The sequence below is a fragment of the Alligator sinensis genome, unplaced genomic scaffold (assembly GCF_000455745.1).
Source record: "Alligator sinensis unplaced genomic scaffold, ASM45574v1 scaffold752_1, whole genome shotgun sequence".
NCBI lineage: Eukaryota > Metazoa > Chordata > Crocodylia > Alligatoridae > Alligator > Alligator sinensis.
In genome coordinates this window covers 895,545-913,162 of record NW_005842000.1, presented here as the reverse complement: position 1 = coordinate 913,162, position 17,618 = coordinate 895,545, and the positions used below count along the sequence as shown (strand labels likewise).

Below are 17,618 nucleotides of genomic sequence, written 5' to 3'. Positions count from 1 at the left end.
TTCAGACTACTACACTACACTACACACCTTGAAACAGAGAAACTCAGGCGGCCTCCAGGATTATTAATGGTGCTTCATATAGCCACTTTGCATTTATAAGCCAGATCAAACAGACCAGCTAATTCAGTAGTGCACCTTTAGTCTACAAGAGTATTCAAGTTTAGTCAAACCCCATGGTTTATCTTTAAGGTAAGAAGATAAACAGTTTAGTCGTTCTTCTCACCCCTGTGATGCCGGGCAACTGGAAGAGAAGTGTGCTGCATAAAATTAACTTTTCCTTTTGCAGGAAAAGAGAGAGGGGAGGACCAAGGCTACACCCCTTAGTTAGAATCATCCACCAAGGGTTGTAAATCTTGACCCAGCGAGTTGGCAAGCCGGCACAGAACCAGGTTTAAGTGACTGGGGATCAAATATAGCCAATGTGCACCTCCACTGATCTGCTCAGGAGAAACAAGACTCAGTGCTGGACTCCAGCTGATGAGATTGCAAAGTAGAAAGTAGGATTATGCTAAGGGAAGCTGCTTGGTTAGTTCATGCCCAAGCAAGAAAAAAGAAATACAAAACTACAACTGAGTGGTAATAGAAAGAAGCTGCCATTCAACTCATAATAGTTTATGCAAATCGTGCAACTGGCTAGCTCACAAACCAGAAGTTATTTTAGAGCCTTTTAGTGACCAGACTCAAACCGATCAGCCTGAAAGAGAAAATAGCTTTATTTTTCCAACATTAAAGTACAAATCTACAGAGAGTTTGCTTTTCTTTTTCCAATCCTATGAACAAATCCTGTTGGAGAAGGCCTCTCTTAGCTTCTTGCTAGAAAGCACTTGCAGTCTGGGTCACCAAACAACCCCCTGAAGTGTCCTGTACAGCTTTTTCCATGCTTGCTGGCTTCCATTCTTTCTGTTAAAAAAGGAAATAAGAGGATGGAAGAGCATACTGCCAAGTGTTCTGGTCACAGCATCATGGAGATCCTCAGTTGAGATACCAAGTTGTGACTTTGTCCTTTTTAAAACAAACAATTATATTTTGGAGCAGATGATGTCTCGCATCTTCTATCAGTGGAGGAAAGAGGCAGCTAGAGTCTGCAAGACAAGCCAAGCGGGGTTGTTTTATTTAGGCATTCGAATGTTTGAAGTGGAAAGGGGCATGGGGGAGGGAAATAGGACATGAGACTGCAGCCATCCCTTTTTACTTGCACACATGTGTTGCCATCATTAATAAATAACAATTCTACTTCCAACAGAAACAAAAAGCATCCTTGCCAATTGATACACCTGCCCCTAAGAGGAAGGAGCATCATAAAAAATGTGCATCTGAGCAGCAATTCGATTTTTGCCAATATTGACAGCTTCCTTGCAAAAGGGGAATTTCTCTCTTAAGAGTTTGGTGTTTTTTTTTGTTTTGTTTTTTTTTAAGAGTTGTTTTGTTTTTTTAACTCTTAAAAAAACCAAAACAAAAAACACAACAACTCTTAAAAAACAAAACAAAACAAAAACAAAACCAAAAAAAACCCACACACCTCAAATCTAGAGTGGAGAAGGTAGTTGCTTCAAGTAATGACTCTTCCCTGCCCCTTTTGGAAAGTGCTTATTTAAATTCAGGTGCCCCGAACCAGACCCCAGAAGTAACTCTTCATGGCCATGGGGTTGGTAGCAGGGATACGTCTAAAAGTTTAGGCCATCTGCCTTGCTGGAGGAACAGAAAGACAGTGTCTATTTACCACGCTTCCCTTTTAAAACAAGTATAAGCTTAACTTTTGTAACTTGATACAACGGAGCTATGCACAAGGTAGGCGAGCCAAATGATTTCTGCAACTCACCCAGGATCCCACGAAGGCCCCGACGCACGCATCGTGGGTCAAGACAGGAACGTCCTCACACTCCCTCGGATGGATGCTCTGCAGATAGGACACCGTCTCAGGTTAGGGGCGCACTCTGCACACGCCACCAGGTGTCCACAAGGGACGAAGACGACGGACACATCCTTGTCCATGCAGACTTTGCACATCCGCTCTGCCTGCAGGCGCCGCAGCTGATCCTCTGTGCTCAGCATAGGACCTGCTGCAAAATAAAATCCAGAGCTCTTTCAGCACCTTCCCATCCGACTCGAGTTTCCCATTCTGTAGTTCAAATGAGACTTTAGGAGCCGTGGCCCGTTATTTTGTTCAGAGTTTCGTGCTGCCAAACCTCTTATTTTGGTCACAAAGCCCCAAGAAATCGTGCAGATGTGCTAAAAGGGTTTAGCATTTCAAAGATGCATGTTCAGGGCAGGGGGAGAAATAAGTAAAGCAGGGCATGAGCTACTTATCCATACCAAGCTCTTTTTTTTTGGCATTTGTACAGCTTCTTATGCAGTGGGCCCTTAATCCAAGTGTGGCCTCTAAGCTCAACTACAGTGTAGTACAATACATTCCCCTTCACAGTTCCTCTGTTAAAGCCAGAGGTGAGGAGCCCTGGGTAGAGAGACCCCCTGCTATTGTCTGGGCAGGGCCAGGAAGCTCTATACATTTTCCTCTTCATCTCACCTGGTTCGTCGGAGCACTCAGCTTGGGCTTCCTCCTTCAGTCCCGATGTACCGCTGTCCCTTGGAGCAGGGTCTGCATAAACTAGAAGCAACAAACAGGGCAATGTTCCCATGGTGAGAAATACTTGGCTTAAAAAGGAAGTGGTCCCTTGGTGTTCAAGTACCCTCCAGGTCAAACATACACAGCTGGTAGATGAAAGCCAGTGACATTGCACCCTCCACCAAGCCAGGGGTGCTCAGACAGGTGTCACCACATGTTGGTTAGCCACAAGTTAAAACCCAGCTCACCGCGTTTAGCAAACATAAGCTTTAGGAGAGTAGTAACAGAACATGCACGTGTTGTATTCTCCAAACACAAATGTCCCCTTTGGACCATTGATAAGATTGGCAGCTGCTTGTAGCACATTAAAGGATAGAAATGTAAAAAAAAAAAACACCAAAAACACCCCAAAACACCCACTATATACACAGTGCAGTTGCACTCTTCTTTCCCATATAGAAATCACCTCATTCTCACATTAGGGGTACCCATCCCAGGAGTCTGCTCTTTAACAATTGCCTGTATCCTCATGGTTTTACAGCCCATGAGAAGTTAGTAGCACACTTTCTACCATCATCTCCATTTTATATCCAGCAGCCACACAGGGCTTGTACGACCTTCCTGGATCGTCCGGCCCAAGGAATCCATTTCTGAATATTTTGTACCCTTAGCATCAGTCTGTCGGGGACTAAACCACCCTTGTACCCTTACCATCAGTTTGTGGGGGGCTAAATTCACAGCTGTCAGGCCAAGAAAAGCAGCTCTATTTTGGGAAATGGCCAACTTCAGATATTCCAGTAACTGGAGACTGTTGGGCAACAACAAACTCATTCCTCGATATCACCGGGATATGGTGGAGGCGCATTCCCTAAATTTCATTCTAGGAAAAGACCCAAGAGAAAGCTCCCCAAGTGCTCCAGTGAGTCTGAGAGCAGGTGCACGGTGTTACTTTTCAGCAATCAAAGATACCTGCCGCCAAGGGATGGGTGGGTCACTCCTACCTCTGCTTCCTTCTGCACTGCTGCTCTCCTCCCCATTTGTTTGAAGCAGATCCGAAACCAGCTCAGACTCAGATAAGTAGCAAGTTCCAGTCAGCAGGTATTTACTCTGGGCCAAGCTAATCACCAAGCTGGGGTCAAAGCCCATCTGCAGGACATTCTGCACTACGGAAGACTGATCCAGAGGAGATGGCAATTCCCGATTCCCCATAGGATCTGCAAAGCACAGCGAGGAGATACTTCACCAGGAAGTGGGCCAGCTCCCACCACTGAAGGACATGGCAAGGATATGTCCGAGTGCATTAACTTGCCTAAAGACTATTCCAAAGTGTTATATAATAAATTGAACATTTGGCTAACATTTTCCATCTCTCAAGTGGCCCAACTTCATGCAGTGTATCAGCTAATACTTTCGATCCCAAGAACGTGGTATCAAACGAGTCCTACCAGATATCACAACAATAGACAAGTCATTTTAATAGCTATGGGCAGAGTTTTTTGATCTCTATATTCAGTGGTTCATTTCCCCTCCCAGCTAGCAGTGCAGGAACAAGCTGTTTGGAGTCAGAGGTGCAACCTGGACCCTGCTGATTTCAAGAGTTTTGCAGCAGGCTTTGGTGGAGTTGAGGTAATGAAGACCTGGTACCCCCTTCCCCAAGAGACACGGCTTTCAATCAAGAGTCCCACTAGACAGAGCGTTAACCTTTGTGATTCAGAGTGAGAACCAACTAGTCTGATAGGGTTAGACTGCAAGGGCAGTTCATACCAAGTCATTCCTCACCTGGCCAGGGTCAGAGATGATACTAGAAACATGATCCAACAGCAATTCTGATGCTTCAGAGACCTACTGTTGGTGTTCAGACCAACGTGCAGGCATTTTGGCTTCACTGGTGGCAAGGTTAGCCCCTCTGCCCTCACCTCCAAGCACAAGTAAATCTAGTTGCAAGCACACACAATACTCCCATCACAAAGAGGGTCAACATTCACAGTAAGCAGTGTCCCAAGTAATCTACCCTAGAAGCTGAGGCTGAGCTTATGTCTCTCTTCATAACCCTGGGTCCACAGCCCAGGGCATTCACTTAAGTCATAGAAAGTAGAGTTGAAGGAAGCACAGGAGGTCACATCTAGTCCAACGCCCTGCTCAAAGCAGGACCAGCCCCAACTACATCATCCCAATCAAGGCTTTGTCTACCCGGGTCTTAAAAATCTCTATGCTGGTCATGATCTACTCCCCACCCAACCAAATCCTTAAAAAGCCACCAGCCATGAGGCATGAATACAGATAAATAAGTGTCCATCACTGATGGCAGCTTAATGTACTTCAAGAATTTCTTCCTTCAGCATCTCAGGCATTTGTAAAAGCAAGCTAGACTGACTACCAGCCGTCGTCGAATCCCAAATACTATAGAGTACCACCAAATAGGTTTAAAGCCATAGTTTCTTCCTCAACCTGCTCCAGAGTCACCAAGTTGGAAAGTCTTTATTCTGCAAAGGTTAACAGTGCATTAGCAAATTGGCCCACAACTCCTTGTTTACCAAGGATGGGCTTTCAACATGCATATAGAGAACTTCATCCTCAGTTTTCCCCTCTGCTGTGATCAAGCATGGTGCAAAGATGGACCTGTTTTGAAGTCCAGTTCTCTTGGTGCAAATGCACAGAATTAGCAAATACCACTGAAGCAGAGAGCAGTTTCTAACAAGAGGCAAGTCCGTTCTAGTCCAAACTCTGTTCAGACTGCCATAAAAAGCCAATGCAACCTGAAAGTGCAGCATCTTTCCTCTTACTTATGTTCAGGATCCAATCTCTGTGGGACTAGTTCCCAAAAAAAATTGTGACATTTCCAGGATCATCTGAATTCGAAATTTCTACTCTACATTCTCAGATTGGCTGTAGCTCCAGATGCCTCCGGAGATCTTTTGAAAGTTAGATCTACCAATGACACAGGCAACATCACTAACCATTGAGGAACCTCGAGAAATGCAGTTGGGCACCCAGGATCCTGGATGTCTACCTGAGCTAGCCAAGACTTTGATCTGCAAGACTGGTGTATGCAGTCTCAGTAGAAATCACCTTTGCTTCTGGAAGTTGCTTCTCGCATCAAAATGCAAGCCTCTCTGAAAGGGATTCAGCATGCCATCTCCAGAGTACTACACAGAAGCCAGAGCAGTCAGACAAAAGAGCCAGGACTTGCATACAACCCACCTTGGATGGCAGAGGGTTCTTGTTCATCCCGAGACCATGAGTCTCCCTGAAAACATTACAAGATGGAGTCAGAAAAAACAAGTCTCTTCTGCATTCATCCCATTCATTGCATTTAAAAAGAAAAATGTTACACTCACCAGAGGTTCTTGTGGGTTGAAAGAAGTCTCCTGAACCCTGGTAACAAATGCTCTCCCCTTTGACTGCAGCAGAAACTCGCACCTAAGGAGAAGGCAGCAAATAAATTCAACCTGGCACTGCCACCCCCACGCTCAACTGGCAGCAGAACTTGTCTGGGATCCAGCTAAGCTTCTGGATGCAGTGATCCATGCACATTGATGGGGGATGTTTTTGCATACACAGCTAAGAGGAACATTTCACGGGAGTGGGAGGTTCCTCCATCTGCTTTACAAAGCCTTCCAGTTCTAGCAGGAAGAACAGCGGTGGTCCAAGATTCCTGATCCTCCCACAACAGCAAGCGTCAGCTCACATTTCCCTAACAGCCTCAGTTGTAGAGCCTTTTGGCCCAAGATTGGCTCAGGGAAAGACAAATAAGCACAGTCCCATGGCTCCTGTAACACAAAACCACTACGCTATATCTTTCCGTTTGCACAAGACCAAAAGAATCCAAGGGCTGCTCCACTTCCAGGGACGACTCAAGGGCAGTGTTAAGGTTAAAACTAAAACTAATAGTTTTATTTTTCAGAGAGGAAGCCAGACTTTGCCATCTGTCCACTCAACAGGGGTTCAGGTCTGTTCGCTGCTCAGGCTTAACTAGTTTAAGTCAACAGACATGACATTTGAGAGCCGTGTCACTCGACGGGGTCTACATCCACTAGGACTTTGCTCTAGAAGAGCCTCGTGTCCCAGGTGAAGCATGCAGAATCTCTGCTTGGTGCTATTGCCAGTTAAATATAGGATCCAGTTTCAATCCAGCCAGAAACAATGGTGAACAGAAAGCTGTCATTAGGATATAAGGCTATATAAAGGGAGTCTGGTGGTTTCAGTCTTAATATCCATGAACCGTTGTTGAAATCTGCAGCTACCTTGGCATTGTGTAAGTGCCCAAGGGAGATGGAGCTCTTCTGAAGACAACGGCACAAGTAGCAGTTCAAAATGTTTCGATGGCTGGAGGATTTCAGCTTGTAGGCAGATCATTTGATTGGGATATTCCTTTACAAACACAACAGTACACATAGGAAAGATGACTGTTGGACTAGAGGAAAAAAATCCCTCACCCCACTCCAAGGAACTGAACACATGCAAACGGGTGCGGGCGCACACAGACCGCAGTCTGCACGCCGACTTTCCCTTTGTGCTTTCAGGAGATGGAGGCCAAGCTGCTTGTGCTCAAAGCAAGAATCTGCATGCTTTTAAGAGCTGCCATCCCAACGTAACAGGTTGCACCGACACTGATGCAGCCCTCGTTATCCCTTTATGCAGAATTCATTGTAGGTGCTCCCACAAGGCCATAGTCAGTTAAGGCTTCATTATACTAGTCCTGCCACAAACAACTATTAGGATACCCTGAATTACCTTGGAAACCATTTAGCATGTTCCTTCCAGGGGTCATCTCCAAGCATCCAGTCCCTCATGGTACCATCACAGTAAAAACATTTTACAGTGTCACCGTGACCTGAAAGAGAGGAGACCAGATGTTAAGTAGTAAATACACAAGCAATTACTCACACAAACCCAGGGGCAAGGATGTGGCTACTGGCAGAAGTGGGGGACGCACAATACATCACTCTCTCACCATAACTAGCCAACAGGACAAGTGGCAAAGCACCTGCACTGGAACAGTTCAACAGTTCTGGGTCATGAAGATTAGGACTTCTCTTTGTCCAAAAGCAGGATGTCAAATTAAAAATTAGGGTTCATAAACATTGGGTCTGACTAGGTTGATCAACTGCAGCTGTTCCATTAATGAGCCACCTGGATGGGAGTTTCCCCAAAGTCTTGACTGCATGTTGGGTTGTGGGAAGCACGTGTGTTCACACTCGCTCTTTCCACAGTTCTACGTTCAAATTCTACCTGTGCAACACTTCTTATGAAGTTGTACTACACAAAGCACACACCTCTCTGCTTGTGGAAACAGTCAGATGCTCAACTGTTGAGCACAACTAAATCCCAGTGCATGATACTGTACCCTGTTCTGGCTTCCTTAGCAAGGAGGGTTGTCACCCCGAAGCATTCGGAGACAGAATAGCGCATGATCAACATGCCCAATACAGTAGACACTTCTAGATAAAGGTCCACCCTCCTTTTCAGCAGAGGTGTCTATTCTAGACAAATTCCTGGGACTCTGTAGGATTTTTCACCCCCAAGTTTGGCCCTTTAAAGGAAACTAAAGCAATCTCCATTGAGCAGTTGCATCCAGAATCACTGAGCATTCAGATGCCGCCGAGTAAGGGAAATGTTTGGACCAGCTAGGCTGGGCTATTCCGGAGCATCTCTGGTCAAGTGACCTGTGGGCTTGCCACATTGTTGGATTGCATCCTGATCGGTCCCCTGCTGAAAGACCGGCACTCAGACTTTTCAACAGGTGCTCAGCAGGTGGATAATAAATCCCAATGGGAAAAAAAAAAATACACAAAAGGTTTCAAACTACAGCCACTGCCTTCTAGTCTGTTCTGTTTTCTGGACGTGGCTGATTTAAAGAGAGACCAACAAAAGGAGACAAAAGCAGAGAAGGGCTTTGCATGTCATGATTGACCTGGGACCTGTTTGTATGCATACATAACCAGACTTGTATACATGTGTGCAATTTGCATTATTTGTTGGGTTTACAGCAAGATCCATTTCTCATTTGGCCAAGACCCCAGCTGACTTCCTGCCCCTGGGGCAGAGGGCTGGACTTGATGATCTTCAAGATGCCTTCCAGCCCTAATGTCAATGAAATCTATGAAGACCTTGCACAGGTGAAAATAGAAGAGCAAGTGTGCAGGGGACCCAGCTAGCCCTTTCAAAACTAACACATCTCATGAATGCAAGGCCAGCTATATAGATAGCCCCACAAATGTACAGGCCACAGGGGTGAGCAGCAATACAGCTCAACCAGCACCAGCTTTGTAGGACAAGGATGCCTTTTCCCACTTAGTTTCCTCTGCACACCATACTTAACAGAGCACAGGACACTTGCAATCTATTGTCAAATAATTTAGTGCAAGAGCACCAGGACTTCAGTGCTATTCTTATCTCTATTGCTAACTGGCTTTGGGCCTCAGTTATTGGGCAGACTGGCATTTGCCATTCTCTAATGAATGCCATTCAAGTGTGCTCCACTATCTAGGATTACAGAAGAGCTCGGTGGTTTTACAGCCAAGGAACACACCGCAGGGATGGTTTCATTTCAGACAACTTCTCAGCCGTAATAACGATCCTCTGCAACATATGCAACAAAGCCTTTCCAAAGAAAACAATGGGTTAGAGTACATTCATGCTCACGTGCATGCCGTACATAAAGAACATCCCACGTTTGTTTGCACAAGGCTAATGTGCCTATAGTTTCATATTAACAATCCAAATGCCTTTAGGGATACAAGCAGTAACAAACCAGCACCACTCAGTGCTCAAATTTGGGGTTTAAAACACAGATTTAACTAGATCAATGGTTCTCAGCCTTTTTAGAGGCACCTCTCCATAAGTTGCTAGTTGAGTAGCACCCAATTTCAAGAACCTCCTTACACAGGGGCTGGGCAATAGGGGTGGGGGAATCATCCAGAAAGGGATGAGCCTGGTTTACCTGCTGACCTTTTCATTTCTTGCAGCATCCTTCAAATTATCTGGTGCCCTGGCACCTTGGTTGAGAATCACTGAAGTGGATTTGGGGCAGGGGCAAGAGGATGTATAAAACTGTGTATAGAGCTTAAGTAAGAAAGTCTTAGAGCTAAGAGATCCTTTCAAGTGTGCCACTCATGTTAGTGTTAGGTGTGCAACACTTGCATACAATTCACAAGATAAACCCAGTGATTTCAAATAGGAATCCACGGTGTCAAAAAATCTTCTGGCCTGTTGCGACCCAAGTTCCTTAGAGCACAAGTAATTGCCGGACTGGTTTTCCATAGTCCAAAGACTGAAAGCCAAGAACTGGTATTTTCTAATGAGTACCTTGAATCCAAGAAGGTTGAGGACCCCTCTTGGACAAACCCTTGTTTCTGGTCTGCCCTATAACTCCTTTAAGCACCCATAGCTTTTAGTTTAATGGAGTGATGAACAGAGATTCAGTGCATGTGCAAAGCATGGAGAGAAGCTCAGCCTGACCAGGAGACCCCACTAGCACCATGCAGCTGTGCAGTGTGCACCAGTTAGGAAAATAAAGAATTAAAAAAGGATAAGTAGCAATCAGTGACCTGAACAGGAGTCCCCTCCTCACCCTCCCTCCTGCTCCAAGGGTAATGTTTGCCCTTCAAGAGTACCTTTTTCTGTAGCCCCCTGGAAAGAAAGAAACCCACCATGCACTCAAAGCATCTAGGAGCATTCAAACACAGGCAGGAATAGCACTGAAGTGCAGAGCTGCTTTCAAAGTCTAGCTTGTGCCATTCAAGGAATAGTCTTGGAAACTCCTAAATTTTAACTTTAGTTGTTGAATCTCAGGAGGTTCCTTTGAATCACTGAGTCGGAGGCTGTTCCAGGGCACTCGCCTTCTCTATCCATGATTACGAAGCTAGCTCAGCTTCTGAAGAGGCAATGGCCTTGGACGGTCAGCTCTCCTCAAAAAAACACTCCCCACCTCATTTCCACACACGCATTGGTTGGGGGCTGGGACATTGAACCACGGCCTCAGAGTACTGAAAACTCAGTACTATCCAACACATGCACATCATCTACATAACGCCTCCCTCACCTTTACCCTTACTGGTGCCTTGTTACAGCCAATTGAAGTATGAACTGCAAATACTTCAGGACAGGGACTTTCCACCACAGCTTGGTACAGATTTGGCACCGTGATTTGGCTGCAAACCATATTTGTGCAGCTGGGGCTCCCAGATACGAAAGCAATATAGAACAAATCCATTAACTTGTTTCAGGCTTTTGCAACTATGCTACACTTACAGGCATTAAATGCAAAGGGTGAAAACCTCAACAGCCAAATTCAGGTGCTAAATGGTTAGCAGCTCCAGTTTCTCCGAGAGCCCGACATACCATTCAGGAAAGTGCTCTGAACAGGTCGTGCTGGCATCTCATGTCCAGCAGGCGATAGTCACCTTCTGCCTCTGGTGGAGAGTTTTAAATCGCCTAATCCTGCATTTAGCATCCGGATGAGGTGCAGTATAAAGACCTAGATAGCCCCGCATAGAAGGAGGTCTTCCTTCCTCAACATACCTGTGTAAAAAAACCCTGCACGAGCCAGCTGCTCCGGGTACATCTCATTATAGGGTGGCCAGTTATGGAAAGTGGCTAGTCGCATCTCCTCCATCCTCATCTCTGGGTATTCTGGATGGCTGGGTAGGGCAGTCTCCTCCGTGTCCAGCCTCTGCAAGAGGCTGAAGATCTGCCCATCCACACAGTCCAAGATGTCCCGAATAGGGAGCATCTCCTGCTCCTGCAGAGATAACGCCTGCTCGTTCCCAACCTCTTTGCCGCAGGCAAACCTGCAGGAAGGGAAGAACTTCAGGTGTTCGAGCATGGGGACGTCCCCAGCTTCCCAGCTTCTTAGGATCCCTCCACAGCAGAAGCACTGCACTCTGTCCCCAGGGCCCAGGAAGAAGAACCCAGCCTTGGCTAGGTCAGGGGCAGAGACAGGATTGCTGTCAGGCCAGTGCTGGAAAGTCCTCAATCTCCTCTCCTCACACCACATGCTGGATTTGAAGAGTGGCAAATTCCTTGGCTCAGCTTCAGTGTCCTCTGCTGGTAAAATGTCCTCCATGCTCCAGCACTGAAAGAGAAAAGGAGCCCCGAGGGGAGTGAGCCGAGCGCTGGATGTCAGGCAGCCCCTGATCAAGCTGCCAGCCTGCATTTCTGCATCCCTGCCGCCAGTTCTGGAAAGCTCCTGGCCTCGACAAAGCCAAGTATGTTCCTGAATGGCAGCCAAACCAGAGATCCAGCTTTTCTAAGCCCTGCTGCTTTCCCCTGCCCTTTTGCAGAGTCCCGGCTGGTGTCCACGGGGAAGAAAACAGCAGTTTCTCCCTCCTCCTGTCAAGTTACAGGAAACCCTAAGCGCTTTGCAAGGACAGAGGAAACAAGGCAAAGCCTGTTCAATGTGTTTGGCTAAGTCACCCCAGCTTCAGGCTCTCATCTAATTCTCAGTCATGTCCCTGGCCTTTAAACAAAAAGTTAAAAGATTCAGTCTTTCGGCATTTCTCTAAATTAAAAGGCAGCTATTTCAACATGCCAGAAGGCTGCAAAATAGAGAAGACCCAAGCACCCCCGTTTCTTCTTGATGTCCACTTAAAACAAAGAAAGCTTCCAGTTAGAAACTATTAGCTCCTCTTCCAATTATACCTATACAATTTGGTACTTAATTAGCATTGTAGCCTGGGCCATCTGAAGAGGCAGCTTGCATCTTCTCTTCCCAATATCACAGCAGCAGTATTGCAAGAAACTGTCTAAAGTTTCACACTCACTTCCCTGCGATGATTTTCTTGTGTTGTTGGCAATGAGACTAAAAATGTTCAGACCAGATTGAAATGAAAGAAGGTGGAAGGGAGAGGAAAAGGCAATCACCCCAAATACCCCAGCTTTACCACCTTGCTGTAGAACGTGTTTCTTTCTTTAACCCTTGTGGACTGTACAGCACCATTATACCCATATAGCACCTTGTGTGCCACCCATTACAATTGGCATCACTGCTACAGAGATGCCAATGAGAAAGAGTATTTGGAGACCTAGCTAGTCTAGTAAATCTTGCAGAGTAAGGGGTGCAAAAAAATATTGCTCCCATATAGACGAGTTGACCATGGCATTGCTAAGGAGTGAATGGGCTCAGTCTCCATTGTGAATCCAGGGTTTTGTGGATGCTAACTACTCACTGATATTTAAAATGAAGGACAGTCTCAATCAGTGCGAGCCTGCTCAGCTCCCAGAGAAGGGAGACCGGGTACACCCAGTACTGCAGGACAACTAGCATTTCCTTCCATAGCCAGAGAGAGAGAGATGGAGAGCAAGAGAGATCCCCCATCTCCATATTAAATAGGGTGTTTGTGCTTAACGTTTTATTTTTTTCAGACTGCTAAAGAACATATATTCAATCAGGCAAGCAAGATACCAAAGCAACCATTCAAGAACATCACCACAATTTGTGTAACCTATGCAGAACAGCTGGAGTCAGCAATAGGTAGAGGGGTTTAGAGAACAAGTGCTGCTTAGTGAAGTTAAGTGCCTGGGGCTGCTCTAACCTACTTCCTGGGCTTCTCTTGGGAGAGCTGCAGTGACTTGCTTGTATGGGGCAGTTCTGCAGCACTAGGGTTATTTTAGTCCTGGCAGAGCAAGACGGTCATTCATGTCAAACCAACAAGTATTGTTATGCAAGAGAAACTCAATAGGACTCACCAGGTGCTTACCTAATGCACAGCAGAACAAGTTTGTCAGTAGAGGAGAGGGGAAAATGGTGCAAGATTACAGTCTTGCTATATTCTTATTTGTTGGGGGAAGAGGAGTTATTCACCTAGGAGGGGATGCATCATATGCTTTTCGTTGCTTGTTTAAGTCTGGGACAACACAAACCACCCAGGTCATGATTTCATGCTCACCTTGTCTCAGAATCACCACCTTTGTATTAGATAACTATTAGCAGTTAGTTAGCCTTCATAGGATCCAAATTCCCAAAACCAGATTGATATTTCAAGTGATCGCATAGGGATTAGAAGCCAGTCCTCCTTCCCACCACCACCCAGCACACTTTACTGTGCTTTCTTGAAAGCAATTACCCAAGCCCAACTCACTGAAAACTGAGGTTAAGCATCCTGTTTAGCAGGGTCCTTATTTTAAAGAGAGGCTCCAGTTACACTCAAAACTTCATCCTGCTCCACATACAATTCACTCTCAAGAAGGGGGAAAGCCACTTACCAGTCGTCAGACCCTACACTGTGGGAGCATTTCAAAATGGATCCAAGCCAGGACCTCCAAGAAAAGACAACTTGCTTTTCCAACCCTTTTTAAGACTACAAGACTCAACTGCTTTGCCCTGTGGCTGAAGCAAGGTAACCTCAGCCCTCTTTTTTAAAGACAATACTGATGCCTTTCTGGAGAAGATGGTCTTTCTAATAGCACTAGAGTGATTTCACCTGCTAGGAAGGTCCCTTCCTATTACTGTTTTTCCCCAGTGCTGAAGTCTTTATTAGTCATGCTGGCCTGTATCTGAGACTGCCCACCAGAGAAGGGAGCGGTATGTCTGTCCAGCTGTGTCTCCTAATATCCCATCAGTAAATACATGTTCAGGCAGCCAGCCTTGTGCTGTGGTATTTAATTCATCCCATCTGGACTCCCTTCAGGTAGGTGCTCATTAAGAGCCCCACTACTTTATTTAGTGGCTGGATCAAGGTTACTTGAAGGATGCTTTAACATTATTTTCTGGAGGATTTCTGCTGAAGAATGGTTATTAACCCCTGCTAGGAGGTCTCTTATTGGTTAGCAGGTATAACAAAGCCCTGGATCATCTGACCTTATATTTATCTGCATGGAAAAATGCACTTGACTGAAAATATTAGAGAAGTGCAAGTAATTACCCAGAAAACCAAACAGATTCGTTAGTTCAGCTGAATATTTATGTGCAAGTAGTGCATTCCTCATACTAGGAGCTGGATTCATTTTATTTTATTTTTTCATGGAAATAAGGTCCAGATCCCACAGACACAACTGCTCCCAAAAACATTCCTCGGGTACATAAAGTTAAGCATAAGTGTTCATAGGTTCCCACCTATGAAAAATCCCTTTACATTGGTTGCCCAATCTAAAATGGTAAAATTAAACACTTTTTGATTCATAGGCATGTTAGGAGAGTACGTTCTTTAGGGCCTAATTCTCCACTGTACAAAAGTCCCTGTAGATTGCTCTAGCAAGGTAAAGGGACTCACAATTGGATAAAATAGCATGTTAATCCAATTTAAAACCACCTGGCACTGGTGTGAAGTGAACCTTGATGGAAATTGGAGTCAGGTCCATGTATCTGTGTTTCACTTGGATGCTTCAGTGAGGGGGGTGGCATGTGCAGGTCAAAAGCATTTCTCCATAAGATACTGGACTGTTCCCTTTGGGTCAGCGTGAGAAATTTTGGCAGGCAGCATGATGGTGAAACTGTAACTATCTTTATTACATTGAACAAATGCAGGTTTCTCCGTAGGACCATTGTTTCTCTGGGTGGTTACGTTTCTGAAATTAGAACTTTCTTTCTTTTAATTTCTGCTGGTATGACCTCCTATTGCGTACTTCTGTTCTGTGTCTTCTTGTTTCCCATGAAATGTATGGTAAAATAAACCTGTGATGAGAAAGGCAGAAACACAGGCTGACATGGCGAGGGCTTATTCAAAGAGATTTGAATGGTTTGCTTCAGCTATCTTTTAACAGAACGGAGCGACTCTAGCACCTCTGCGGTTTTTCATCTTTCTCTTCGCTTTCCTCTGGTCACGAATCAAAAAGAATGATTTTAAGCTGGGTTTTCAACGGAGCAAGTCTATGAACACCTGTCTCTTCCCTGCTACATTTTTCTATATTGGAAAACAGAGCATGCTGCCACTCATCTTACAGCAAAAAAAGCTGTCGAAACATGCCTAGCCCCTCATTAACCCAACAATATGGCAAGTATTTAATGTCTTGTAAAAATAGTGTCTCGTTAGACTGCTTCTTTCCATAAGAGGGAGGAGAGGGAAAGAAGACTTGGCTTTCCTCTTTCCAGAGAGGTCCTATAAAACCAGTTGTGTGTTTTGTTTTTTAAAAACCCAAAATATCTGTATAAACATTGGAGGTTATAATCTGTCATTGTGTGCTTTATTTTTTAAATATGCTTTAATTAAAACCTTGACGTGAAAACATAATGACACGCTATGAACGGTAGGGGACACTGTTTTATTTCCAATGCTGTCCACAGCATACTGATGAAAAATGCTTCCTTTAAGAGAAAAAAAAAAAAGAAATCCCAGGCTGATGCATATAACCTCTTCTGCTCCACCAAACCTCTTCTCTACAAGTTTGTGCGTTTTACAGAATGTAACTTAAAAATACAAGCAAGGCTACTCTGAACAATTCCCATTAAAGGGGCATTTGGGGGAGCTACTGGTGCCTAATAGCAAGGCACCTTCTACTAAATAACAGATTAGCAACAAAACTTCATTCACATGAAGCATCTTACAGCCAACCCTCTGGCTCAGCAACAGCTGGTATTAGTATATCTATTTCACAGAAGGGGAAACTGAGGCACAGGAAGATTAAGTGATGTGTCCAGGCTCATACAGCAACTTGGGCAGAGCCAAGAACAGGCCCAGGTCTCTTGATTTCTAGGTGCCCAATTTAACGAACAGATTTGTGAGAAAGGAGGAAAATATCCTCAAATGAGCTGGGAATCAGAGTTTAAGGGCCACAAAGCGAGGCTGCTTTTTTATGTGAATAGTTGCTATATTAACATCTTCCTAATGGTACCTTATCTGTGTAACCCCCCTGCCACTGATTTCCCAACCTACCACCTCGCAGCCTCGTTCATCATCTCAGTAAATACCGAAGAGCAGAGAAGTCTCTAATTACTGAGGCTTTATTACTATTACAAAATGTGTTGTAATACATGTATGCTAAAAAATGAAATCTATGAAAAGTGTTCACATGAATCATAAAACTGCTACCAGTGCTGTAAGCCACAACCATCCCAACATGGGAACAAAGTACACGCACTACCTTTCATTTTTGTCCAGTCTGCTGGTTGTAGCTATGGCTTCATTTCTCACTTTGTGTCACCTCTTCACTCTGGTGGTCCATGTTACTGACTGCATTCACATCAATAATCAGGACTCACAGTAGAGGTGATACCTTTTAATAGACCAGCTAGATTTTTGCAAAAAAAAAAAAAATCACATTAATAATGTCCTTTAGCTCCCTCCAGTTCTGAGGCCAGGTGCTGCCCCTTGTACAGAGCACTTGAGGTTCCCTGTTCCTAGGGGTGCTACTGCAACCATCTCTCTTAAAATCTTTGGAGGATGCCTGCCTCTTACAGTGCCAACAAAGCCTGTCAGCCAGGAGAGAGGGCCTAATGCACTTGGTTCTCTGATGGAAAACTCCAAGACATCCATGTAAGGTCTTTACAGTGGAAAGTTACAGTCTTCACCAGAGTAGAGCTTTCTATTTACACTGCCCAAAGGATCTCTTCTTTTTTTTAAAATTTCATTATAATGCATGCTGCCACACAGGTAAAGAGCTTTCCCCTTTGGCTATCAATGCTTCCTCTGGAACGCTTTCTCCCAGAAAGCTATTTTTTTTAATTCCTCATTGAATTTGTCAATTATAATGAAATTGCAAAGCTAGCATATTACTAATGATTCACAAAAAAAAATCAATTGTCCAGCTCAGAATTTCACAGTCCTTTACAAATAATAATGAAACCTAAAGTCTCCTCTCTGAAGCAGGAATATATTATGATAACCAGTTTACAGGTAGGTAAACTGAGGCACAGATTTGTGATTTACAAAGGATTTGCGATTCTCAGTCTCTTGCGCTCACACTGCTTCTCAGACTTTTTTTTCTTCTGAGATATTTATGGCTTGCATTAATGTAGCATCTGAATGCCCTGTAATTTTGAATGTAGTTAATGCATTTTAATACCATATTTTCCTGTATACAATACACACCGTCTGCCCCAAAACTAGCCCCCCAAATTGGAGTGCCTGTATTAAGCAGGGACGCTGATTTTCTGAATGGGATAGAAGCATCCTGCTCT

At 44.7% G+C, this 17,618-nt stretch overlaps 1 protein-coding gene across 4 annotated transcripts; it reads right to left on the bottom strand.

Moving 5' to 3' along the window:
- Positions 1-692: 692 nt before the first annotated feature.
- BIRC7 (baculoviral IAP repeat containing 7) lies at positions 693-13,958 on the bottom strand. 4 transcript variants are annotated; one of them, XM_006021639.2, is made up of 9 exons: positions 13,769-13,958; positions 11,087-11,639; positions 7,298-7,397; positions 5,902-5,983; positions 5,765-5,810; positions 3,565-3,777; positions 2,525-2,605; positions 1,820-2,060; positions 693-900 (listed from the first exon to the last, which is right to left on the bottom strand). In XM_006021639.2, exons 2-8 carry the CDS (start codon positions 11,628-11,630, stop codon positions 1,858-1,860), a joined length of 1,269 nt encoding a protein of 422 aa, XP_006021701.1. In that variant the 5' UTR covers positions 11,631-11,639; positions 13,769-13,958; the 3' UTR covers positions 693-900; positions 1,820-1,857. The 4 variants fall into 4 exon arrangements, with proteins under 4 accessions (XP_006021701.1, XP_006021700.1, XP_006021703.1 ...); XM_006021638.3 differs by having other exon boundaries at positions 693-1,082; positions 13,769-13,957; XM_006021640.3 differs by lacking the exon at positions 693-900 and adding an exon at positions 1,672-1,689.
- Between the last annotated feature and the right edge of the window lie 3,660 nt (positions 13,959-17,618).